The 19,482-nt window shown below is 35.9% G+C and overlaps 2 protein-coding genes across 4 annotated transcripts; one reads left to right on the top strand and one right to left on the bottom strand.

Annotated features, from left to right (window-relative positions):
- Nucleotides 1-5,310: 5,310 nt before the first annotated feature.
- On the top strand, nt 5,311-11,294 carry LOC113726001 (E3 ubiquitin-protein ligase AIRP2-like). Of its 2 annotated transcripts, none has more exons than XM_027249455.2 (5): nt 5,311-5,751; nt 7,011-7,161; nt 7,232-7,298; nt 7,425-7,659; nt 10,812-11,294. In XM_027249455.2, the coding sequence occupies exons 1-5, from the start codon at nt 5,639-5,641 to the stop codon at nt 11,020-11,022; spliced, it is 777 nt and encodes a 258-aa protein (XP_027105256.1). In that variant the 5' UTR covers nt 5,311-5,638; the 3' UTR covers nt 11,023-11,294. The 2 variants fall into 2 exon arrangements, with proteins under 2 accessions (XP_027105256.1, XP_071930465.1); XM_072074364.1 differs by having other exon boundaries at nt 8,821-11,038.
- A 583-nt stretch (nt 11,295-11,877) lies between these two features.
- LOC113726000 (pre-mRNA-splicing factor ATP-dependent RNA helicase DEAH1) lies at nt 11,878-17,793 on the bottom strand. 2 transcript variants are annotated; one of them, XR_003457455.2, is made up of 5 exons: nt 17,558-17,793; nt 16,986-17,267; nt 13,002-13,153; nt 12,351-12,543; nt 11,878-12,200 (listed from the first exon to the last, which is right to left on the bottom strand). XR_003457455.2 is itself a non-coding variant. In XM_072074363.1 (3 exons), the coding sequence occupies exon 1, from the start codon at nt 16,244-16,246 to the stop codon at nt 13,319-13,321; it is 2,928 nt and encodes a 975-aa protein (XP_071930464.1). In that variant the 5' UTR covers nt 16,247-16,979; the 3' UTR covers nt 11,878-12,200; nt 12,351-12,543; nt 13,002-13,318. The 2 variants fall into 2 exon arrangements, 1 of the variants encoding a protein (XP_071930464.1); XM_072074363.1 differs by lacking the exons at nt 16,986-17,267; nt 17,558-17,793 and having other exon boundaries at nt 13,002-16,979.
- Between the last annotated feature and the right edge of the window lie 1,689 nt (nt 17,794-19,482).

The following is a 19,482-nucleotide window of genomic DNA, read 5'->3' on the forward strand; positions in this document are numbered from 1 at the left end:
TGGTTAGTGACCTGTCCGGCCTCTCTCCCCCTTTCTCTCGCGGATCTAATTCTCGCTTCATTCCTTCCTTCATCTGACCCACCAAGCTCTCTCTTTTTTTTCCCTTCTTTATTCCTAGTCTCCCCCATAAATCAATGCATTCACAAATTTCTCGCTCCTTCCTTTTTATTTTACCCCCTCTCTACCATAAAACCTCCTCCAATTTTTTCCATGGACACCTATTTGTCTGGGGGTAAACCACTATAAGCAACCTTTTAGTGCACTTCTCACTTGGTATGGGACATGAAAAGTTATCAATGCAGCTGTGACTAAACAGTATGACATAACATCTCGATTGTAATCCATTGTTAATTACTTCTATAATCTCGTAAATTATTACGTGTAAACTGTACGTGAACGCTGAGTGAATATTACAACTTGTTCAAATAGTATTATATTGTTCGGAAATAACTGTATTGTGTTAACAACTGCCGTTCTCGCCCTATGCGCCTTTTAGCTAGTTTCGAAAACCCTCAAGAATTTTCTCTAGATTTTTTTTTATTTTATTTTAAAGCATTAGATACTACTTACTATAAGATTATTCAAAGTAATACTCCTTCCGTCTCACCTTGATGGTCATGTTTCTTTTTTTACACAGTTTAAGAAAAAGTAGTTAATTTTATTAGAAAAATAAATTTAGATTAAAATATAACTACATTCTTCAATTGAAAAGTAGATTACAATTTGAGATAGACAGAACTAACTATCAAAGTGGTATTAGTGACTTTTCAGCATTTGCCATTGTACCAGACCCTCAGTCATGTGTATCTACCAAAACATTGCTGTATAGCTGTCCATCAAGCCAATTTTTTTGTGTTAACACAACGACTGCAGCAGTATCCGCTGACAATAATTCGCTTACATTGATTGTAATTGTAATGAATGGTGATATTGACGTTCCACCTTTCAATTCATGCACTGTTTTCTCACTGTGAAGAATTTTATATACTTTTTCAGTTAAGATAAGCACTGCCTTAAATAAATAAAAAAAAAGGAGTTAATTAGACTCAGAAAACTAGTACTGTCACTCTATTTTTTTTTTGACTTGAAATTGCAGAATTATGAGTAAGTATACATGTTAATCTTATCTAGATCTATCATTGGGCCCCCTAATAGCATTAATTTGACTTTCCATTCGAGCTGAATCGGGAAGAAAACAAATTGTAGCAGGATGAAGTTCTTGCATTGAGGAGTTGGCTGGTTTTAATCATTCGCGTATTTGACAAAGGTGAAAGTGCCACGACGTACGTGAGTCAGGCTTGCCTTTGTGGACTAAAACTAAAATATTACTACTTACAATGGTAAACCTAACAGATGAGAAAATGTTAGTACGTAAATGAATCTACCATACAACTTTTTTGTTTTCTTTTCTTTTCTTTCTTTCCTTTTTTTTTTTAAAAAAAAAAGTTTAAGAGAAACTTTAAAACGTTAATGAACTAAGAATTGGTCTTAAAAAAGTTTTAAACTTGCAGGAACTAGATTTGATTTTAAGATTCTCAAATTATATGTTCCAGATATCAAAGTTATTATCAACTAATTAAAGTTTGTCGCTTGATCCCATAATTACACTTTTCTACACATCACGAAGATTTTCTTGAATGAATACAGTAATAGAGCAAGCACAGCCTTGAGTTATAATAAATGCTCAGCTGCACCGCACCGGAGACAGAGTCCGTCTGCCTTGTGTTGCGGTGGCAGCAAGAACATTGTAGCAGAAATGTACATAGCAGAGAGCCAAGTTGCAGAAATTGTTCATTTTTTGGAGGACCATTGGTGTTCTTTAGCATAGAAAAGTACGGCCATTGGAGATACTTCTTCAAAATGCGGTAGAAAAAGAACCCACTCCTCGAGATACTTCTTCAAAACATTATCGACTTAGCAGCCATTGGAGGCCCGCCGGCCCCCATTGGATGGAGATTTCTACCAAAAAACAAGAGTGCCGGACAGAAGATATTGACTTGTGTAGCAGTGTGGTAATGAGTTCTACCTTACTTTTATTAGTTTCGTGCAACTGACAGTAACAGTTCTCTAACTCCGGTACTGAAGTTCTTAAAAAAAATGATTAGTTGGTCATATCCGACCGTGATATAGGTAAAATTTGATACCTTGCATCCTTGTTTGAAAAGCCCTTTTTTTTTCCCAAAAAAATTTCTACATTTTTTTCATGAAAACATCATTTTCCAATCACCATTTTACCTTATATATATCGAATCGTTACAGTACATCTTTCTATAAAAATTTCAAAAAATAGCAATCCAAACTGGATTTGGATTGCAGTTGGCTTTGTGATTTTTCGACCATTTATTCATTTTCATTTTTTTCATGTAAATATGCTTTACGATTCCTGCATGCTTCCTTCCTTAGCATGAAAAAGATGTCAAGGACTAAACTTTTGATTAAAAGATCATTTGCATAGATTATGGACTAATATTGTAACCAAAGAGCATGGAACATTTTCTCAAATTATTCTAAGTAATTAATCTCAAGTTATGTAATAATCAAGTAAAAGCAATTAAGTCTTGGGGTAATTAGATTTAAAAAGGAGGGCAAGAAGTAGAGGAAAAAGGGGTGAAGGGTAATGGGCAAGACTGCGTGGAGGGAAAGCTAGCAACCGAAAGCAGTGCATGTCGTGGCAGACAAAAACAAAAAGATAGCACACAATCTCAGACTTAGAGAAATCCTCAAAGACAGAGAAAGTGGATAAGAGCAGCAGTAGTATTAGCAGTGTCACCAGCAAATGCACCAAGTTGATTGATCACTCACGGACGAGGGGTAGGAACGATTGCTTCCTGCAAAAATTAAAAAAAAAAAAAAAAGGTAAATTTTAAATTATATTTTGTACATCATTTTTTACATCATACATGTGGTTCAAAAAATTTTATGTAATAATTATATGTTGTTAAAAGTAAATTACATTATTGCATGCGTACAAAATTACATGCTATGCATTTTGCTTAAAATCGATCCGAACTATTTTCCTGATAACCGTTCGCCCCGGTCTCTGATCACTCACTCCTCTGTCCATTTCTCCACTTGAGTGAAAAAGGGTTAATGACACTTAACCCCGTAAAATATGTAAGAATTTTCAATTGAATCTTAATCTTTTGTCCTAGTTCAAAACAATTTTTTTTTTTTTTGTAAAAAAAAAAGGACCTTCAAATGGTACAAACAATAATTCAAAAGATGACGACATCTTTCTTTAAGAGTATGGGCCCATAAAACCATTTTATCCTTTTCCATAATAGCACAATAATAAATTTAAAAGTTGACATCTTTTTTAACATCAAATTGTTTTGCTCACGCTCTATATGGAGAGATATTATCGTACTATCAGATTAGGTTAGAGTTTCGTTGGTGAAAATAAATGCTATATTTATAGACATTCTAAACTCTGCAAGTGATTAAATCCTACTTTAAAACAAGATCTTGTTCTAAAAAATTTTAATAGCATTAATACGTTTCACAATTGAGTTTGTAACCATTTTTTTCCCTTTAACCACAATTACTTTGAATTATATTGGGTTTTTTTGATAAATAGTAATTAATCTGCTCTAAAAAGTAAAAATCTTTCAATTAATAAATTGACCATATCAACATTTGTAATATTTCGCTTGTATCATAAATATATTTTCCAATCCATCTTTTTATAATTCTAACCACCTTTTTTCTCACATACATCATATCATATCGTAAAAAGTGCTATTTACTCTTTTTCCTTTTTCTTGAAGAGCTGATTCATTTTTCCTTCGTTTGCAAAAAAGGGATGGCGTATCCTGATTGGATTTTGGGTCTGAACTTTTCAAAAAGAATGAAACATGGATGGTTCAAACAAGTCCTAAAACTTTTGAAAAGTTCTACTCATCATGTTTTGATTAGAATAATCAAAATTGACCATCGTAATTTTAACAAATGTCAGGCCCATCATATCAAATTGAGTAAAATTCTCGGTTATTAATTATTGCGTCTCATAGATTATAGAATTAATGGACCACCACATGAATTTTGTTAGTGAACACACGTAGCTAAATGCCCTTGTTTGGATTGCTTGTTTTTGTCGGAAAATATTGTCGTTTTCCGTGATCACATTTTTCTATCACATTTTTTCCTCATATATATCAAATCGCTACAGTCATTTTTTACGAAAAATGCAATCCAAACACAATACATTAAACCCTCATTTTGCGATCGTACAAAAAGTGAATTCAACTCATTTTTTTACAACTTCAAATGATGACGAGATCACATGTGAATGCATCCCAATATTCTACAATGATATTAATACAAAAATTGAAAACCACCAATGCAATTTCTTATCATTAGATTCATTAACTATTAATAAACCACTTTCCTTAAAAAAAAAAAATCCTAATGTTAATTACATTCTCGACATTTCCTATCATGCGTAGGTAGATACATTAATCTTTCACAATGTGCACTAAAAGTATGAATGCAATCCTTTGACGTAAATTCGTCTAATTTCTAAAATGATAAAATTTGACATCGCATTATACGAACCTTTTTTTTTTCTTCCCAAAATCTCAAGATTATGCAAAAAAAAAAAAAAAATTGCAATCTCCCAATACAACTTTTATGAACACTATGCAATTCAAAAGTTGACAGAAGTGGACTTTGTAATAAAAGAAAAAATAGCGAGAGGTGGATTAAATTACGCCAAACCTAGGCCTTGTTTGGATTGCTTGTTTCCGTCGGAAAATATTGTCGTTTTCCGTGATCACATTTCTCTATCACCTTTTTTCCTCACATATATCAAATCGCTACAGTAATTTTTCCATGAAAAATGACGGAAAATACAATCCAAACACAACCTAACCTTTTTATTTTTATTCTCTATTTGAGGATAGAATATACTAACATAAGTAGCACAGTAAGTAATTGCATCATTGCATAGTACACCGACGACGAGAGAGATGAGTTGGGTGTTACGGGGAAAACTGAATTTAAAAAAAAAAAGAAGCACACTTTAGATTTTGGTTGGATTGTCATTTTTTAAAAAAATTTTTACATTTTTTTTCCAGCATATTTTTAACCTTTTTTTTATTACATATACATCAAATTAGTACCGCGTGTATTTTTTGTATAAGTTTCAAAAAATAACCATCTAAAAGGGGACTAATAAGTACTTTGTTAGCATTCATTATTTTGATATTTTATTAATTAAAGCTATACGGGGGCAGCGTCATCGGCCCGATCCACGTGTCCTTCGGAAAACGACTCATGGCTTTTTTTTAATTTGTTTTTCTCTATCTTTATCTCCCTCTCTATCTCACCAGTTTTTCCTCCCATTTTCGCTGTCTGCATTTGGATTGAATATTGAAGAAGAGAGGAAGGGAAGAGAAGAGAGGAACAGTATAGAACTCTTCATCGAAATACCCCACCCCACAGCTTAAAAAAAATATATTCATCAAATCTTTCTTTCTAGACAGAGAAAATCAGCGCAGTAACTGAAGAACCTTCTAGCTCACGAGGTTTTGAATTTTTGATCCATGGGGATGAGGAATCTCAGTTTCTAGAAAGGAAAAAGAAAAGCAATTAAAGGGAAAGAGCTACACAAAAAATCCCATTTGATTTTTGGAGAAAGATGTACATAGGAGGGGGAGGAGGAGTTGGGGGAGCCGGAGGAGGGACAATGCGGAAGTCATTTAAGGATTCTCTCAAAGTTCTTGAAGCTGATATTCAGCATGCCAATACTCTGTAAGTCTAATCTTTCCTTTATGTGGCTTACCTTTTTTTTTTCCTCCTCTTGTCGTCTAATTTTCTTTTAAACTGTTGATAATGTTTTAATTTTTGTAGTAATTTTTCGATCACAGATGAGTGGTACTTAACATTTTTTTTAACATTTGCCATTTTTACTTTCAGGTCAAAGTTTTGATTTTTGTGGATAACTCTTAAAGGGTTTTTGTGTTTCTGGTTTTGGTTTTATATTTGTTCGAAAATTCTGTCTTAGCTGAAAATTTTTTCCGGACTTCACATTTCTGTTTTGTATAAAAGGCTTCCACTTTTTAATCTGGTGAAATTGGAGATAAAAATAACTAGTCAAGTTCTTTAAAATGAAGTTTGAATTCTGATGGAAATTTTTTCTTAATATCTTACTTGAAAAAAGTTTTGATTATATTTTTATTGGGGTTTTCATAGTGTAAAATCCATGTAGTTGCAGTTCCTTCTTCTTCTTGTTCATCCTTTTTTTTTCCCCTGTAGGATGTTAAGGGAATGTGCATTTGATGGTTAGATAAATGTGGGGTTCAATTTTCCTTTGAAGTTTACTTTAAGAATTGCTTCAAAGTGCGATAAAGGTATCGTTTTTCAAGTTAATCAGATGCTTAGCTTCTGGTAAACCTTTTCAAAATGCTCATCAATAGTGACTTTGGTAGATTCAGTTCCCAATGAGATATCCTTCCATTTTACCCCGGTGCTTTTTCCTCTCTCTCTTTTTCGCGTTTGGTGAATGTTGATTTTTTGGTGGCAGATAAGCACGTCATTGTTGAGCACTGTTCCCTGCTGGGGCCTTTGGTTAGTGGGACGGTTGCCTTACCTAAAATACGTGGGGCTGATAAAACTGCGAAGGAATTACAACACAATTATAATATTCTATATATCTGTTAGAGTTTTGCGTAAATCCTGATGACAACTTTTGAGGAAATTTACAGGAAGGATAGCTGATTCACAAAAAGTGATGGAAAAAAGAGGAAATGGTACAAAATGAGCAACTAAATTAAGGCACACTAAAGTAAAAGAGGCTATTTACCATTTCTACATGAAAATCAGAAAGAAACTCTTGATAGAAGCATAACCACATTGATTCAAGCGCATTTGTCTGGACAAAATAAATTTCCGCTAAATTATGTATAATCCAATTAGATTTTGTCAATTGATCAATTGGTTTGTAATTAGCAGTGCTGCTGTTATTGTTGATTTTGATTTAGAATCTGAAAGTTGCAATATGGTCATTGCAGGGCTTCGGATTTTCCACGGGAGTATGATGGTGCTTGCCTGCAGATGAGAATGTCCTACAGTCCAGCAGCACACCTGTTCCTTTTCCTGGTTCAGTGGACTGACTGTCACCTAGCTGGTGCTCTTGGCCTGTTAAGAATCTTGATTTATAAGGTAACATATTCAATTTGAGTCATGCAAGGTCTTCCATAAGCTTAGTTTATCAGCTTGTCTCGTGCTCTAGGTTTACGTCGATGGCACCACAACAATGTCCACTCATGAAAGGAAAGCAAGCATTAGAGAATTCTATGGTAACTTTGTGCAATTATGTTCTCTTCTGCTTCATAAACCTTTTTTTAATGAGGTGAATTCTTGGGGTGTAAGGAGTTTAATTATGTAATATGAGGTTTACACCTATGATTTGAAATCTTTTGCAGCTATTATCTATCCCTCATTAATGCAACTCCAGAGGGGGGTAACCGATTCAGAAGACAAAAAGCAAAAAGCAGTGTGCTTGGAAAGATATAAAAGAAGAGATGAAGAGGAACACCGGCAAATTTCGGAGCTAGAAGTTGAAAGGGAGGAAGAATGTGGTATTTGCATGGAGATGAACAGCAAAATAGTCTTGCCCAACTGCAACCATGCCATGTGCATGAAATGCTACCGTGAATGGTACTCTTCTTTTTTCCTTCTTTTGCTACTTCTCTTTAGATCTCTGTAATTACTTTGTCCTCCTCTGTGCATCATTCAGGATCAATGACAGTCACTTATCAACTATGTTGTCTTTACTGCATTCCATGTTGGAATATATGCTTGGTTTATTTAATTCTGAGTCAGAGGCATATCCACAATGTAAATAGTTTTGGTGGGATATGGCTACGTAGTTACATCTGGACAATGTAAGTGGGGCAGTTTCATTTTCAAAAGACAGTTTAGAATGAAATAGCCAAAAATTCATGACCGAAGATAAACTATTTCTTATTATTAGTGTGTAGAAACTCTAGCATAATTTTAACTATCAATGTAAACTTATAAGTATCTGCCGTTCTGAAAAGTATGTTATACTGGCATGTGCAGCTGTATATTTGTAAGATTATATACTTTTACAGATCCTACAGTACAAAAGCTTTGTTTTGTATAGGTTTATACATATGTGAGATTAAATAAAGAAATCTTGCTAAATCTAGTGTTAGATTGCAAGTTTATAATCTTAGATGTTCACACACATTAATGGAGAAGAAGCTCAGATGAATGACAGGTCGAATTGGATAGTCACTGTGCTGTTGAAGTCTATGGTCCAGCTTATGGGCAATGGGCAGTAAGCAGGGTAATGAGCAAAATGCTAGTTCTTAATAAGTGGTCATTTTAAGTATATTGGTTTTTTTTTTTTTTAAATTTGCTTTTGCTATTATGTAACTTGCATCTAGAACTTGACATTTATCGTACTCTAGAATATTGAGCAAATGCTAGTACTTAATAAGTGGTCATTTTAAGTATATTTCTTTTTTTTTTTTTTTTGAAATTTGCTTTTGCTATTATGTAACTCGCATCTAGAACTTGACATTTATCGTACTCTAGAACTTGAACTGAAGGTGTTGAGTAATTACTTTTTCATCAATGCTTTGCAATTGGAAAAAAGGGGGGTTCAAGTGGAGTTGGAGATGGGGAAAATTGTGACATAGCTTCAATTATGGAAACAGGCTCACCAAATAATGCTTGTTGTGCTTTTTATTACAAGCTTTATATTACAATGAACTTGTTAAAAGTTTTTCCTCTGCTGTAAAACAACTACAGAGCTCTACTAGCTACAATTTTATACGTGATAGTATGTAGGTATTTCTATTCAGAGAACCTAGATGTCGCAATTGGGATTCCACCGATGAAGTATGTGCCAAAAGAAAATGCTAGTACATAATTGTCTTCATGCGCCAGTCAATGTGCTATACCAGAAGAGTGGGGCAATTACTTGCTTCTTAACTTTTTGGATTCATACTTTACTTCTAATCAAGTTTTATTCTGCTTGATTGGATATGTTACTCTTTAATCCCGTGCACTAGTGGATATTAAACATGCGGATGTTTACTAGTGTGTAATGTCAGGAGCAAGTTGAAGGTACTTCTTCATTCGAACCTTTTGAGATATTTGGAGTGATATATTTCCTATATTGTTTAGTATAAAGGAACAAACTGGTCGAGGAAAATAACCCAGTGCAAGGTTTACAACTACCTGGACTATCTCTTCCTTATCCTAGAAAAGTCTTTATCTGCGCCTTCTCTGCTTCTAGCAATAGTTTCCAAATGTATGTGGTTGTCTTGAAAGGTGATAGCCACCCAGATTAGATTATATATGAATGTGGAAATGATTTAATGGTTGTGAGGGGGGAAAGTGATTGGCTATTCAGGGGCTTACTCCTACTGCTGTCATTGTCAGCATGTTCTTTTATTGGCTTACAGACTACTGTATGATTCCCATCTGGTCTGCAAGGTGGTTTCAAAAACAGTTGGTCCCTCTTGCAATAGTTTCTGAGTGGATGATTTTAAACTCTTTCTCCTAATTATGCGAGTCACGTTTCTTCTCTCATTCATTCCAGCAAGAAGTGAACAATCATTAATCACTATATTTGAAAACACAACTTGCTTTACCTTTTATTGCATGTGTTTATTTTATTTACTGGTGTCCAAGTACTAAACATTATATTTGAAAACACAACTTGCTTTACCTTTTATTGAATGTGTTCATTTCATTTACCTAGGTGTCCAAGTATAAGGTGGTTTTGTGTATTTGCATAAAAATCAGAGGTGGAGCGTAGCGAGAATGCTTTCATGTGCTCGGTCAAAGTTGTTGGTGCTTAATATCACAATTATGTTCTGATAGTTTCCAATTGTGGGGTGGTAAATCATTTTTACTAGAAAGATTTTATTTTTAATGAAAAGAACACTTAACAGATATATTGGTCATTGGTCACCCCACTAAGTAAATGCTTTAACATGCTTTTGCTTCCTAATAGCTTTTTCTATCCTCTTTTCCTTTACCTCCTGATACCAAGAAAAGTTTTGTATCCAGATGAAGAGCGCTTTCAGCAAATTTGGTCTTGTTCCTTCCATAATGCAATATTGGAGCAACCAACTAGAACAAGGCTTTAGGGTTACTTATTCATTCACTTTTCACTTTAATATAATAGCATTAGAATATGACATATCGTGATAAGTGTGGTCCTTCACTGTTTAACTGATTAATAATGATTATGGTTTTTTTTAGTAGTAGGGTACAGACATGATTATATATGTGTTACAGAGATCCAAGTCCTATCAATAGCCAAGTACAAAGTTTCTTCCTGAAGCTAAAAATGTCTGCAGTAGAAAATATAAGTTTTATGGTTTGCTTTATCATAAGTTCCAGATCTTAAGCATGACAGTCATTTACACTGGGTTTTGAAATCACTGCTCTGGAAGTTTTTTCTTAGCTTTCAGCTTCATAGGTGGGCAGCACTAACCATTGGGAGCAAGTGTTTTACAGACCAAGGATCTAGATACCCTTCACAGGTTGTCAGGGACAGGTTTATGGGAAAATGAAATTGAAGTTCCTTTAGCAGAATTTTCTTTCCCCTCCCCCCACCTACCCACAAAAAAATTGATAAAAAAAATTAGGAGAGTATAATCAAGAATAAAGTTCTCCATGATTTATATATAGTGGATTTCCCTATCTATTTTGTGTAATCGTTTGTTGCTGACATCTCTCCAGGACATTGCCATACTATAATTTGATCTTGTACGTATATTTCTCTTTATTCCTGAAACCTTTTTTGAGCAAAAAGGTTATCGCAGGCGTTTAAGGTCACAATCGTGCCCCTTCTGCCGTGATAGCCTGAAGAGGGTCAACTCAGGTGATCTCTGGGTGCTTATGGACAGCAAGGATGTCGTGGACATGGCTACCATAACAAGGGAGAATCTGAGAAGGCTCTTTATGTATATAGATAAGTTGCCTCTTGTTGTTCCGGATAACCTTTTTGACACTTACGATAATCATTTAAGGTAGGCAAAAGGGTTTTGTCTGAGCGGTCTCCTGAAGTGCTGCTGTGTCTCTGGGTGTTCTAAACCCTATAATAACTTCTTCAACTAGATTAGAAATGCACTGGTTTCCTTCCACCTTTAAGTTGACAAACCCCGCCTGTATTAGTAGGCTGTGGGTGAATTTAAGTTAGAATAGCTAGAAGAGGCTTATAAATTGTATGTAGCAAAATCGTATATATGTACAGCTCAAAGACTCGGTTAAACAGTCCTTTATATCATTGGATATTCTTCCCTGCATTACCTTTGATGGACTTCTTAAGATCTGGGTATGCCAATAACACAAATGAATGCTTTTCTTGTTTGATTGTCTTGAATATGTGGCAGTTCCTCAGACTGCTTCAATGTCTTTGTAACACACGCACACGCACACGCACGGGGATGTTTCAATATTAGTTAAATGACGTGGATTGCAGATGAAATCTTGTGGTTTGGTGAAATGAGCTAATAAGGTCATATCCATTTTTAGAGATGGATAATGTTGTCGAAGCAGTTGTTAACAGTAGCATGTTAACTAGAAAAGGAGATTGGACCATATGACCAAACAAGACGTCGACAAGTTATGGCAGGAAGTTAAAAAATGGCCATTTCCTGGTCATTTATTCAACTCTATGGACATCAGGCAATTTTCAAACATGGCGAGCGGCTGCATAATTCAGGCAAAAGCACGAGAGAAATACTCTGCATGGGATTTCTTAGGACGACAGAATTGAAAAAGGGGACAAAGGAGCTCATGGACCTTTTATTAGACAGACGCTAAACGCTTCTCGACTGCAATGGAGCGAAGTTCGTTAAGACGGACAGGAATTGCAAAAGCTAAACATTTAACATGCAATTGGCTTGGCCAACGCAAACTGGGAATTCAATTGATTATTGTTCTGTTTCAAAATTGGGTGATTCGCCAGCTGTTTTTGCATTCAAACAAAAGAGCAAAGCAAATATAACTATCACATCTTCATGTAATTTGAGTCTAAAGCTGCTAACATATCCATCAAGTTTTGTTGTACCATTGAGTGTCAACTTCAGCTGCATGCTGTGGCTTGCCAAATCTCAAATTACAAAATTTAGCTGCTCAAGGGATGCTCACCCTGAATCTCATTCATTTCCAGGGAAGTTTTGAATCATGAAATTACAAATCCTGGTCCCCTGTCCAGAAAAGAAAAACTTGTCACGTCTAACAATCTCAATCTGCTGAAAAATTTGCTGTTGCATCTTGGATTTAAGGAGAAAAAATGAGAGCGACGAAAGAGAGGGGTGGAGGGGGGAAGTCTATAAACATTGAAGTAATTCCAGAACCTGATTTTTATGTGCTGAAGCTATGAGATCAAATAAAACCTGGTGCTGCACAGGCTTTAGTTGCCGTTGTCGAAGCACCCAGTATCGCAGACCCTGAGCATGACTAAGCACTCTCTACTACTGCTAGTGCTATGCATCAGGGAATATTGAACACCAAGAATTCCAAATCAGCTTCTGAACAGCAGAAAACCATCTGCAAACTCAAAAGAGTAAACCAAATCATTATTAACCTGCTGCTGTTACGACAAGGACCAGCAGGTGTTCCTATTCCACCATGCTCAGTCACTACTCTGCAACATATATCTTGTTGCATCTCTCCTTTCATCCATCCATGGCTCATGTAAGTGCAATATCAACTAAATAGGTAAGACACAAAAATCCAAATTTCTGTCCATCGACTCTACTTCCCAGAAAACACCAGTAATATGTAATATATACAATGTAAAACAATCATGAATCAGAATGAGGACAAACCCATTTTATTCTTCTTCCTAATTGATACAAGAAGCAGTGAGTTTGAAGAGAGTCCTGAACCTTAAAGCAGCATACCAGGACTAAGTAGCGAAGAACATGCGTTTATAGTTCCATCAACTTGCTTTATGAAAGAAATGATTAGGCAACCAAAAGGAAAAGACTATAGAGCATACATACCTATGAGTCAATCGTAATATCATATTCTGTTACATTTGATCTCCATAAAAAATCTTCCTCACACCAAATAGAAGAAAAATAAAAGCGCCTTCAAGGAATGTCATAGTAGCCATGTTTTGCTTCATATGAAAGAGGAGAGTTCTCGAATGACACTGCAAAGTTAATCAAAAGACATGTAAATTCCATGGAATTAAAATGAATCATATCCTAATTTTGCATATCATAAAATAAATAATCAAAGGATTGGACGGCTAGGCGACTCCATCTCTTCAGTTCAAGAAGGATGTAAATGTTCACTTGTAGGATGTGCAACCCCTTCACACAGCTGCTTTCTTTGAATCAGGATAGGCAACATCTTCCAACTGAAAATAGTGGGGAGCTATTTCCACCAGCCACTCTGGCTTTAATTCAGTCACCTGTCTCATGTACTCCTTGCTTGTCAAGACCAACTCATGGTAGATTACCCAGCTAGGAGGCGCTTGCAGTAAACCTGAACTAGGGTGGATATATACAGTTTGGGGCAGTTTTACAGTTCTATATAGTCCATTCTTTTGCATGACTGCTGAATTAGGAAAAAACCCAGAAGTTATGGCCTTCTTAATAGCTTCTAAGTCGTTGAGATTTGATGTCAAGGCAATTTCAACTCTTTCCAACAACCTCTTCAACTGATCTCTTATATCTCTTGCACGCCTCATGCTTCTGACTTGTATGAAATTCTCATGACACCATTGTGTTGAATAGTCTGTTTCCTTCCAAGAGTTGTAGACATTAAGTAATGCAATATGGTCCCCGGAATTCCCTACATGGAAATACATCCTTGCATTATCAGCGAGAACTTTTTTGTTGTTTGGACGATAAAAGATTGAATTTCCTACAGAGAGCATTGCTGCAATAGATATGATTTCCTCGCTGCATTTATACTTTTCAGAAGCTACGATCATCTTGGAAAGCATTGGATCAAGAGGGAACTCTGCCATTCTTCTACCAACCTTTGTCAGCTCACCATGCTTATTTAGCGCACCTAGTGCATAAAGAAGTTCCAGGGCTTTCAATAAAGCTTCTGTTGATGGTGGATCCATAAAGTCGAAGTTCAACAAGTTTTGAATGCCGAGGCTCTTGAGAGTAAGCACAACATTTGATAGGTTGCTCCTTTTTATCTCCGGGACGGTATTATCTTCCAAGTCGTTGTAGTAACTGTGTGCAGTGTACAGTCTAAAGCACTTTCCTGGACCCGTTCGTCCAGATCGACCAGCCCGTTGATCTGCAGATGCTTTTGAGATAGCAGCAGCCAATAATGACTCCACCCCAGTTCGGGGATTGTAAGACTTCATTTTGCAAAATCCTGGATCGATAACATACTTTATCCCATCAATCGTCAATGAAGTCTCAGCAATATTTGTCGCCAGGACACACTTGCGTGCCCCTTGAGGAGTGGGCTTGAATATTTTTGCCTGCAACTCTGTTCGTAGGTTTGCGTAAATTGGACATATGATCAGCTCTGCAATTTTTGCTCCAAAACCTTGTAGCCTATGCTTCAGGATCTCCTCGACAGTTTCAATTTCTTCCTGCCCAGTTAAGAAAATCAATATATCACCATCCCCAGGAGGTTGTGTCAGATGGATTTGTAAGGCAGTGACAACTGCAGCATCCAAGTAATCCGCCTCTGGTGCTTTGGTGAAATGGATGTCAACAGGATACCTCCTTCCAGGTATTTTGAAAATTGGAGCAAAATCAAAGTAATCACTGAACTTCTCAGCATCTAGTGTGGCACTTGAGATGAGCAACTTAAGATCAGGTCGAAAACGAGCAATGTCCTTAACCAAGCCAAATAGTATATCAGTCGATAATGTTCTCTCATGAGCCTCATCCACCATCAAGACGCTGTAGCTTGCAAGAGCAGGTTCACCAAGCAACTCCCTCAATAACATGCCATCGGTCATGTACTTCAGAACGGTCTTCTTGGAAGTACAGTCCTCAAAACGAATGGCATAACCAACCTCATGCCCGACTTTGACTCCCATTTCCTGAGAAACTCGAGCAGCAACACTCATGGCTGCAACTCGGCGTGGCTGGGTACACCCAACCTTTCCAACTTTTGTGAAACCTGCCTCGTGGAGATATTGAGGAATCTGGGTTGTCTTTCCAGAACCCGTCTCCCCGACGATAACAAGAACCTGATGATCATTTACAGCCTGAAGCAATTCTTCTCTATACTGATAAATAGGTAGAGCTTTTCGCTCCTCCTGAAGCACATCAAATGCTGATCTGCCCCCAGATTTTTCAGTTGGCTCAATAACCGATTCTTGTTCATCATTCATGCTATCCATAACTTCTGCCTTTATGAATTCAATCTGGTTATCAAATACAAACTCATATTCATCACCTCTTGGTTTTCTATCTCTTGACCCAAACTTGAGAATTGCCTTCCCCCTTTGATTTTGTTCCCATGCTTCTTGCTCAGCAAAGGGCTTCCCCGTATTTTCAGCATTAGGATCCCTGTGGCACTTGGAAGCGGCAGAAAATCTCTTGTCCTGATTTATACTCCCTTCCTGATCGTAGGATTCTGGCATCCTGTACTCTTTTACACTATCTGCCTCTTCAGAACTCTTCTTAACAAGCCCATACAATTCTTTCTGATATCTAAGATCGCAATGCTCTGCTTCTGTGAGTTTTAAGCCCTCAAATAAATACTGCTCATCTTGAATATCATCTCCAAGTTCCTCTACTTTATCTTGCTCCCTTTTCTTCAAATACTTTTGCCTCGAAACTTCCCTTAGCATCATAATGTGATCCATCTTAACAGCATTAGACCCCTGAACTGCCCCATTTCCCTCCTTCCTTGTTGACTTGTGCACTGCAGCCAACTCTCTAGTCCGTGCTGCATCCCTTTCTTTATAATTCTTCTCCAACTCCCTCTCCCTTCGATCACGAATTCTTTCTTCCTCTTCCATGTCAGAGTCATCACTTCTATCCTTGCAAATCTGACTTCTAACTAACCTTTCATCTTGAGAATCAGAATCAGCATCCTCTTTGATTTCTGTCCTCTTTCTGAATCTTTTTCTTGAGGTACCCTCTTTCCCCATCTCCATATCCATAGGCACCGAATTTATACCAACTCCTCCTCTATCAATCTGGTTCTGGTACTCATCATTAACTCCCAAAAGGGCACAATTGTTGTGTTTCCTAGTTGACAATGCTGCCACACTTTCTTGCTTTTGATACAAATTCAGCTCAGACGACTCCATAACCCCCAGTCTATCAAAAATTTGTTGAGCAAAAGACAATGTTTTGTTGTTCTTTGAAGGAAATCCCTCCCGTACAAGGAAATTCACAAGCTCCGGTGCAGACAAAGCTCTCTTAGATAGACTAATCACATATCGGACCACACAAGGATTTGAATATCCTTAAAATTGATATCAACTTATCTGACACCCAGCTCCTCAAATCACTCCCCACTAATCTATGCAATCTTGAAGATATGAATGTATTTGGACAAAATTACACAAAAGAAACAAATAATCTGACTGGTGACAGGGAAAACAGAAAAAGTAACAGAGAAAGATCCAAAGACAAAAAGAATCGAACTGAAATTGATATCAACTTATCTGACACCCACCTCCTCAAACCACTCCCCACTAATCTATGCAATCTTGAAGATATGAATGTATTTGGACAAAATTACACAAAAGAAACAAATAATCTGACTGAGGACAGGGAAAATAGAAAAAGTAACAGAGAAAGATCCAAAGACAAAAAGAATCGAACTGAAATTGATATCAAATTATCTGACACCCAGCTCCTCAAATCACTCCCCACTAATCTATGCAATCTTGAAGATATGAATGTATTTGGACAAAATTACACAAAAGAAACAAATAATCTGACTGAGGACAGGGAAAATAGAAAAAGTAACAGAGAAAGATCCAAAGACAAAAAGAATCGAATACTTCAGTTAGGAAATATCACGAATACTTTGTTACTAACCTGAAGCTCAAAGATACCAGCATCGTCCAACAATAAACACTAAGCCGGCTGACTTAAATGCTGAATCAAATAGGAAGCTAGTTGAAGGCCGCCCAACGAGCAAGGGTATAAGAAACCTGTACAACCCTCCACGCTTTCCCAACTTTAGTCAGTATTTTATTGTGGAAAAGTTTCCTCCTCTAGATTGATTTCTTCCTCCACAGAAATAAGCAGATGCCGAAAACAATCTAAAAAACTTGGTAGCGGAAATAAGATGAAAATACGATAAAAAGCGCCGCGGCTCTGCAACAAAGAAAGAAACGCCGCCAACGGGAGACTAGTCAGTTTCTTAATTATCAAACACAATTCCAAACCGACTGATTAATCAAATGCATCTTCGGAATTGCACTTGGGAATAGGTTTGATCAACCCACATAACCCTGATAGAAACAGGACTTATAAACTAACTTTCTGTTGAATATCAAGAAAATCCTTCTGATATTACAATCACAGAAGACAAAAAAAAAAAAAAAAAATTGGATCCAAGAAATTCATGAAATGGTAAAGAGCATATGAAGTGTGAAGTCGGTTACCCTCCTTGCAGGGACAATAAATGTTGGAAGCCGTTAGAGAATTCGTCTGAAACATGTGTGAGCTAAAGTTGGGGGGTAGTTTTGTTACTTTGTTTGGGGAACACGTAAGTTGACAAGTTCCCAGGGCTGCGGAAGTCTGAAACTCTTTGTTTGGGGAACACGTAAGTTGACAAAGTTCCCAGGGTGCGGAAGTCTGAAACCAAACAAGAGTTCGAAGTTTCCTCAATAATCGAAATAAATACAATTCAGACCCTTGAGTGGTAACTTCCGACCGCGGTCCCCGAGTTTCATATAGTTAGGGGTCATAACAGGGAAACTCCAAAGTCCAAAGTGTCCGGCAGAGATTAATGCTTTCAACGATCCGGTTTATTAATATTTTTGAATTAATCCTCATAATAGGAAGGAAAAATTGTTTAAAAAGTTACTCACATTTAGTTAAATGAATTTTTTTTGTCTTTTACTTTTAAAATACTAATTTTATATCCCTTGTAATATCCAAGCAGTAAAATTTGGTTCCAATCTATGTTTTCGACCATTTTTTATCCCAAATTTGTTATGTTACTCACATGTGATTTCTTTTTTTTTACAGACAGAAAATTCAAATCTCATTTATAGTTAAACAAATGACTCAACACATATTCATTTTTATCCTTATAGGAGTAAGATTTAATCCAAATTATATTCATCTTTTTTCTTAAAAAAATGGGATTTGACTTGATTTATATTTCTTTTTACCACTAAAAAAGTGGAATCTGAACTTTTTGTATATAAAAAAAATGATTGTATGTGGATCACATTTGATTTCAATTTAAAAAGTGACCAAAAATTTAAGTTAGAATCAATTTTTGTTAACTTGAATTTGTAGGAGATGTAAAGTTAATATTTTAAAAGTAAAGAGCGAAAAATTCATTTAGCGAAATGCAAGAGATGTTTTAAACAATTTTTCCAAATAGAAACATGAAACTTAATTTGGATTGATCTAGCTAGATCAGTTATCCATGTGAATTGAGTCGTCCTTCGGTTTTATACCATGTGATTATTTCTGGCTCCATTCTAATATTTCCTAGTAGCATCACATTACAAATTTGTAAACACAAAATTATTAGCCATAGACTTCAAAAATACTTGTATAGAATTGATATAGAAATATATTTATAGACCATATGGTATATTCGTATGGTCATATGACACTCATGCAGTATGTTTGAAAAGTGATGGTAAATGAGACTGATGTGGCTAATTTATACTGCTACTCTTTCCGTCCCACTTTGATAGTTCTGTTTTTTTTTTTTTTTACACAGTTTAAGAAAAAGTAGTAGTTAACTTTGTTGGAAAAGTAAATTTAGATTTCTATTTTTCTAAAATATCCTCACATTAAATATGGTACAGCTTTATGGGAATTTGAATTGATGGTTAAAAAAAAATCAATTCTCATTAAATGGAGGAGGTTTATAGTAACAACTTCTTATATTGAATAAGGGTATGTTAGAAAAATTAAAATACAACTACATTTTTCAATTGGAAAGTGGACTATAATTTGGGACAGATGAAAAAGAAAATATAGGATTATCAAAGTGGGACGGAGGAAGTATAATATATGGTCTACAAGTGAGATCATATATTAATCCTAAATCCGTCTGACAGTAATTTAAGAAAACTTCACTTTATAATTTATAGAGCTTTTGGCAAAAAATAATTATTAAGTTCGGGCGTATAGTTGCGTGAGTAAATAAATAAAAAGGACCACCCCAAACTTTACAAATTACACCCACAATTCCCACCAAAAATAAATAAATAAAAAGGACCCCAAACTTTAAACTAGGAAGGAGAAACAAAGCACATGTCTAGCTAGTTTGGGAGGAAGGAAATGGATAGAAAAGAAAGGCTTTGAAAGGATAATAAATTCTTTCCATCGTTTGAGAGCC

This window comes from Coffea arabica, chromosome 2c (assembly GCF_036785885.1).
Source record: "Coffea arabica cultivar ET-39 chromosome 2c, Coffea Arabica ET-39 HiFi, whole genome shotgun sequence".
Lineage (NCBI taxonomy): Eukaryota > Viridiplantae > Streptophyta > Magnoliopsida > Gentianales > Rubiaceae > Coffea > Coffea arabica.

Excerpts from the sequence above, each read along its gene's own strand:
- LOC113726001 (XM_027249455.2), top strand. The coding sequence starts at position 5,639 with ATGTACATAGGAGGGGGAGGAGGAGTTGGGGGAGCCGGAGGAGGGACA. Across the intron at positions 5,752-7,010 it reads ATTCAGCATGCCAATACTCT|GGCTTCGGATTTTCCACGGG; the intron begins GTAAGTCTAATC and ends TGGTCATTGCAG. Across the intron at positions 7,162-7,231 it reads TAAGAATCTTGATTTATAAG|GTTTACGTCGATGGCACCAC; the intron begins GTAACATATTCA and ends CTCGTGCTCTAG.
- LOC113726000 (XM_072074363.1), bottom strand. The coding sequence starts at position 16,246 with ATGGAGTCGTCTGAGCTGAATTTGTATCAAAAGCAAGAAAGTGTGGCA.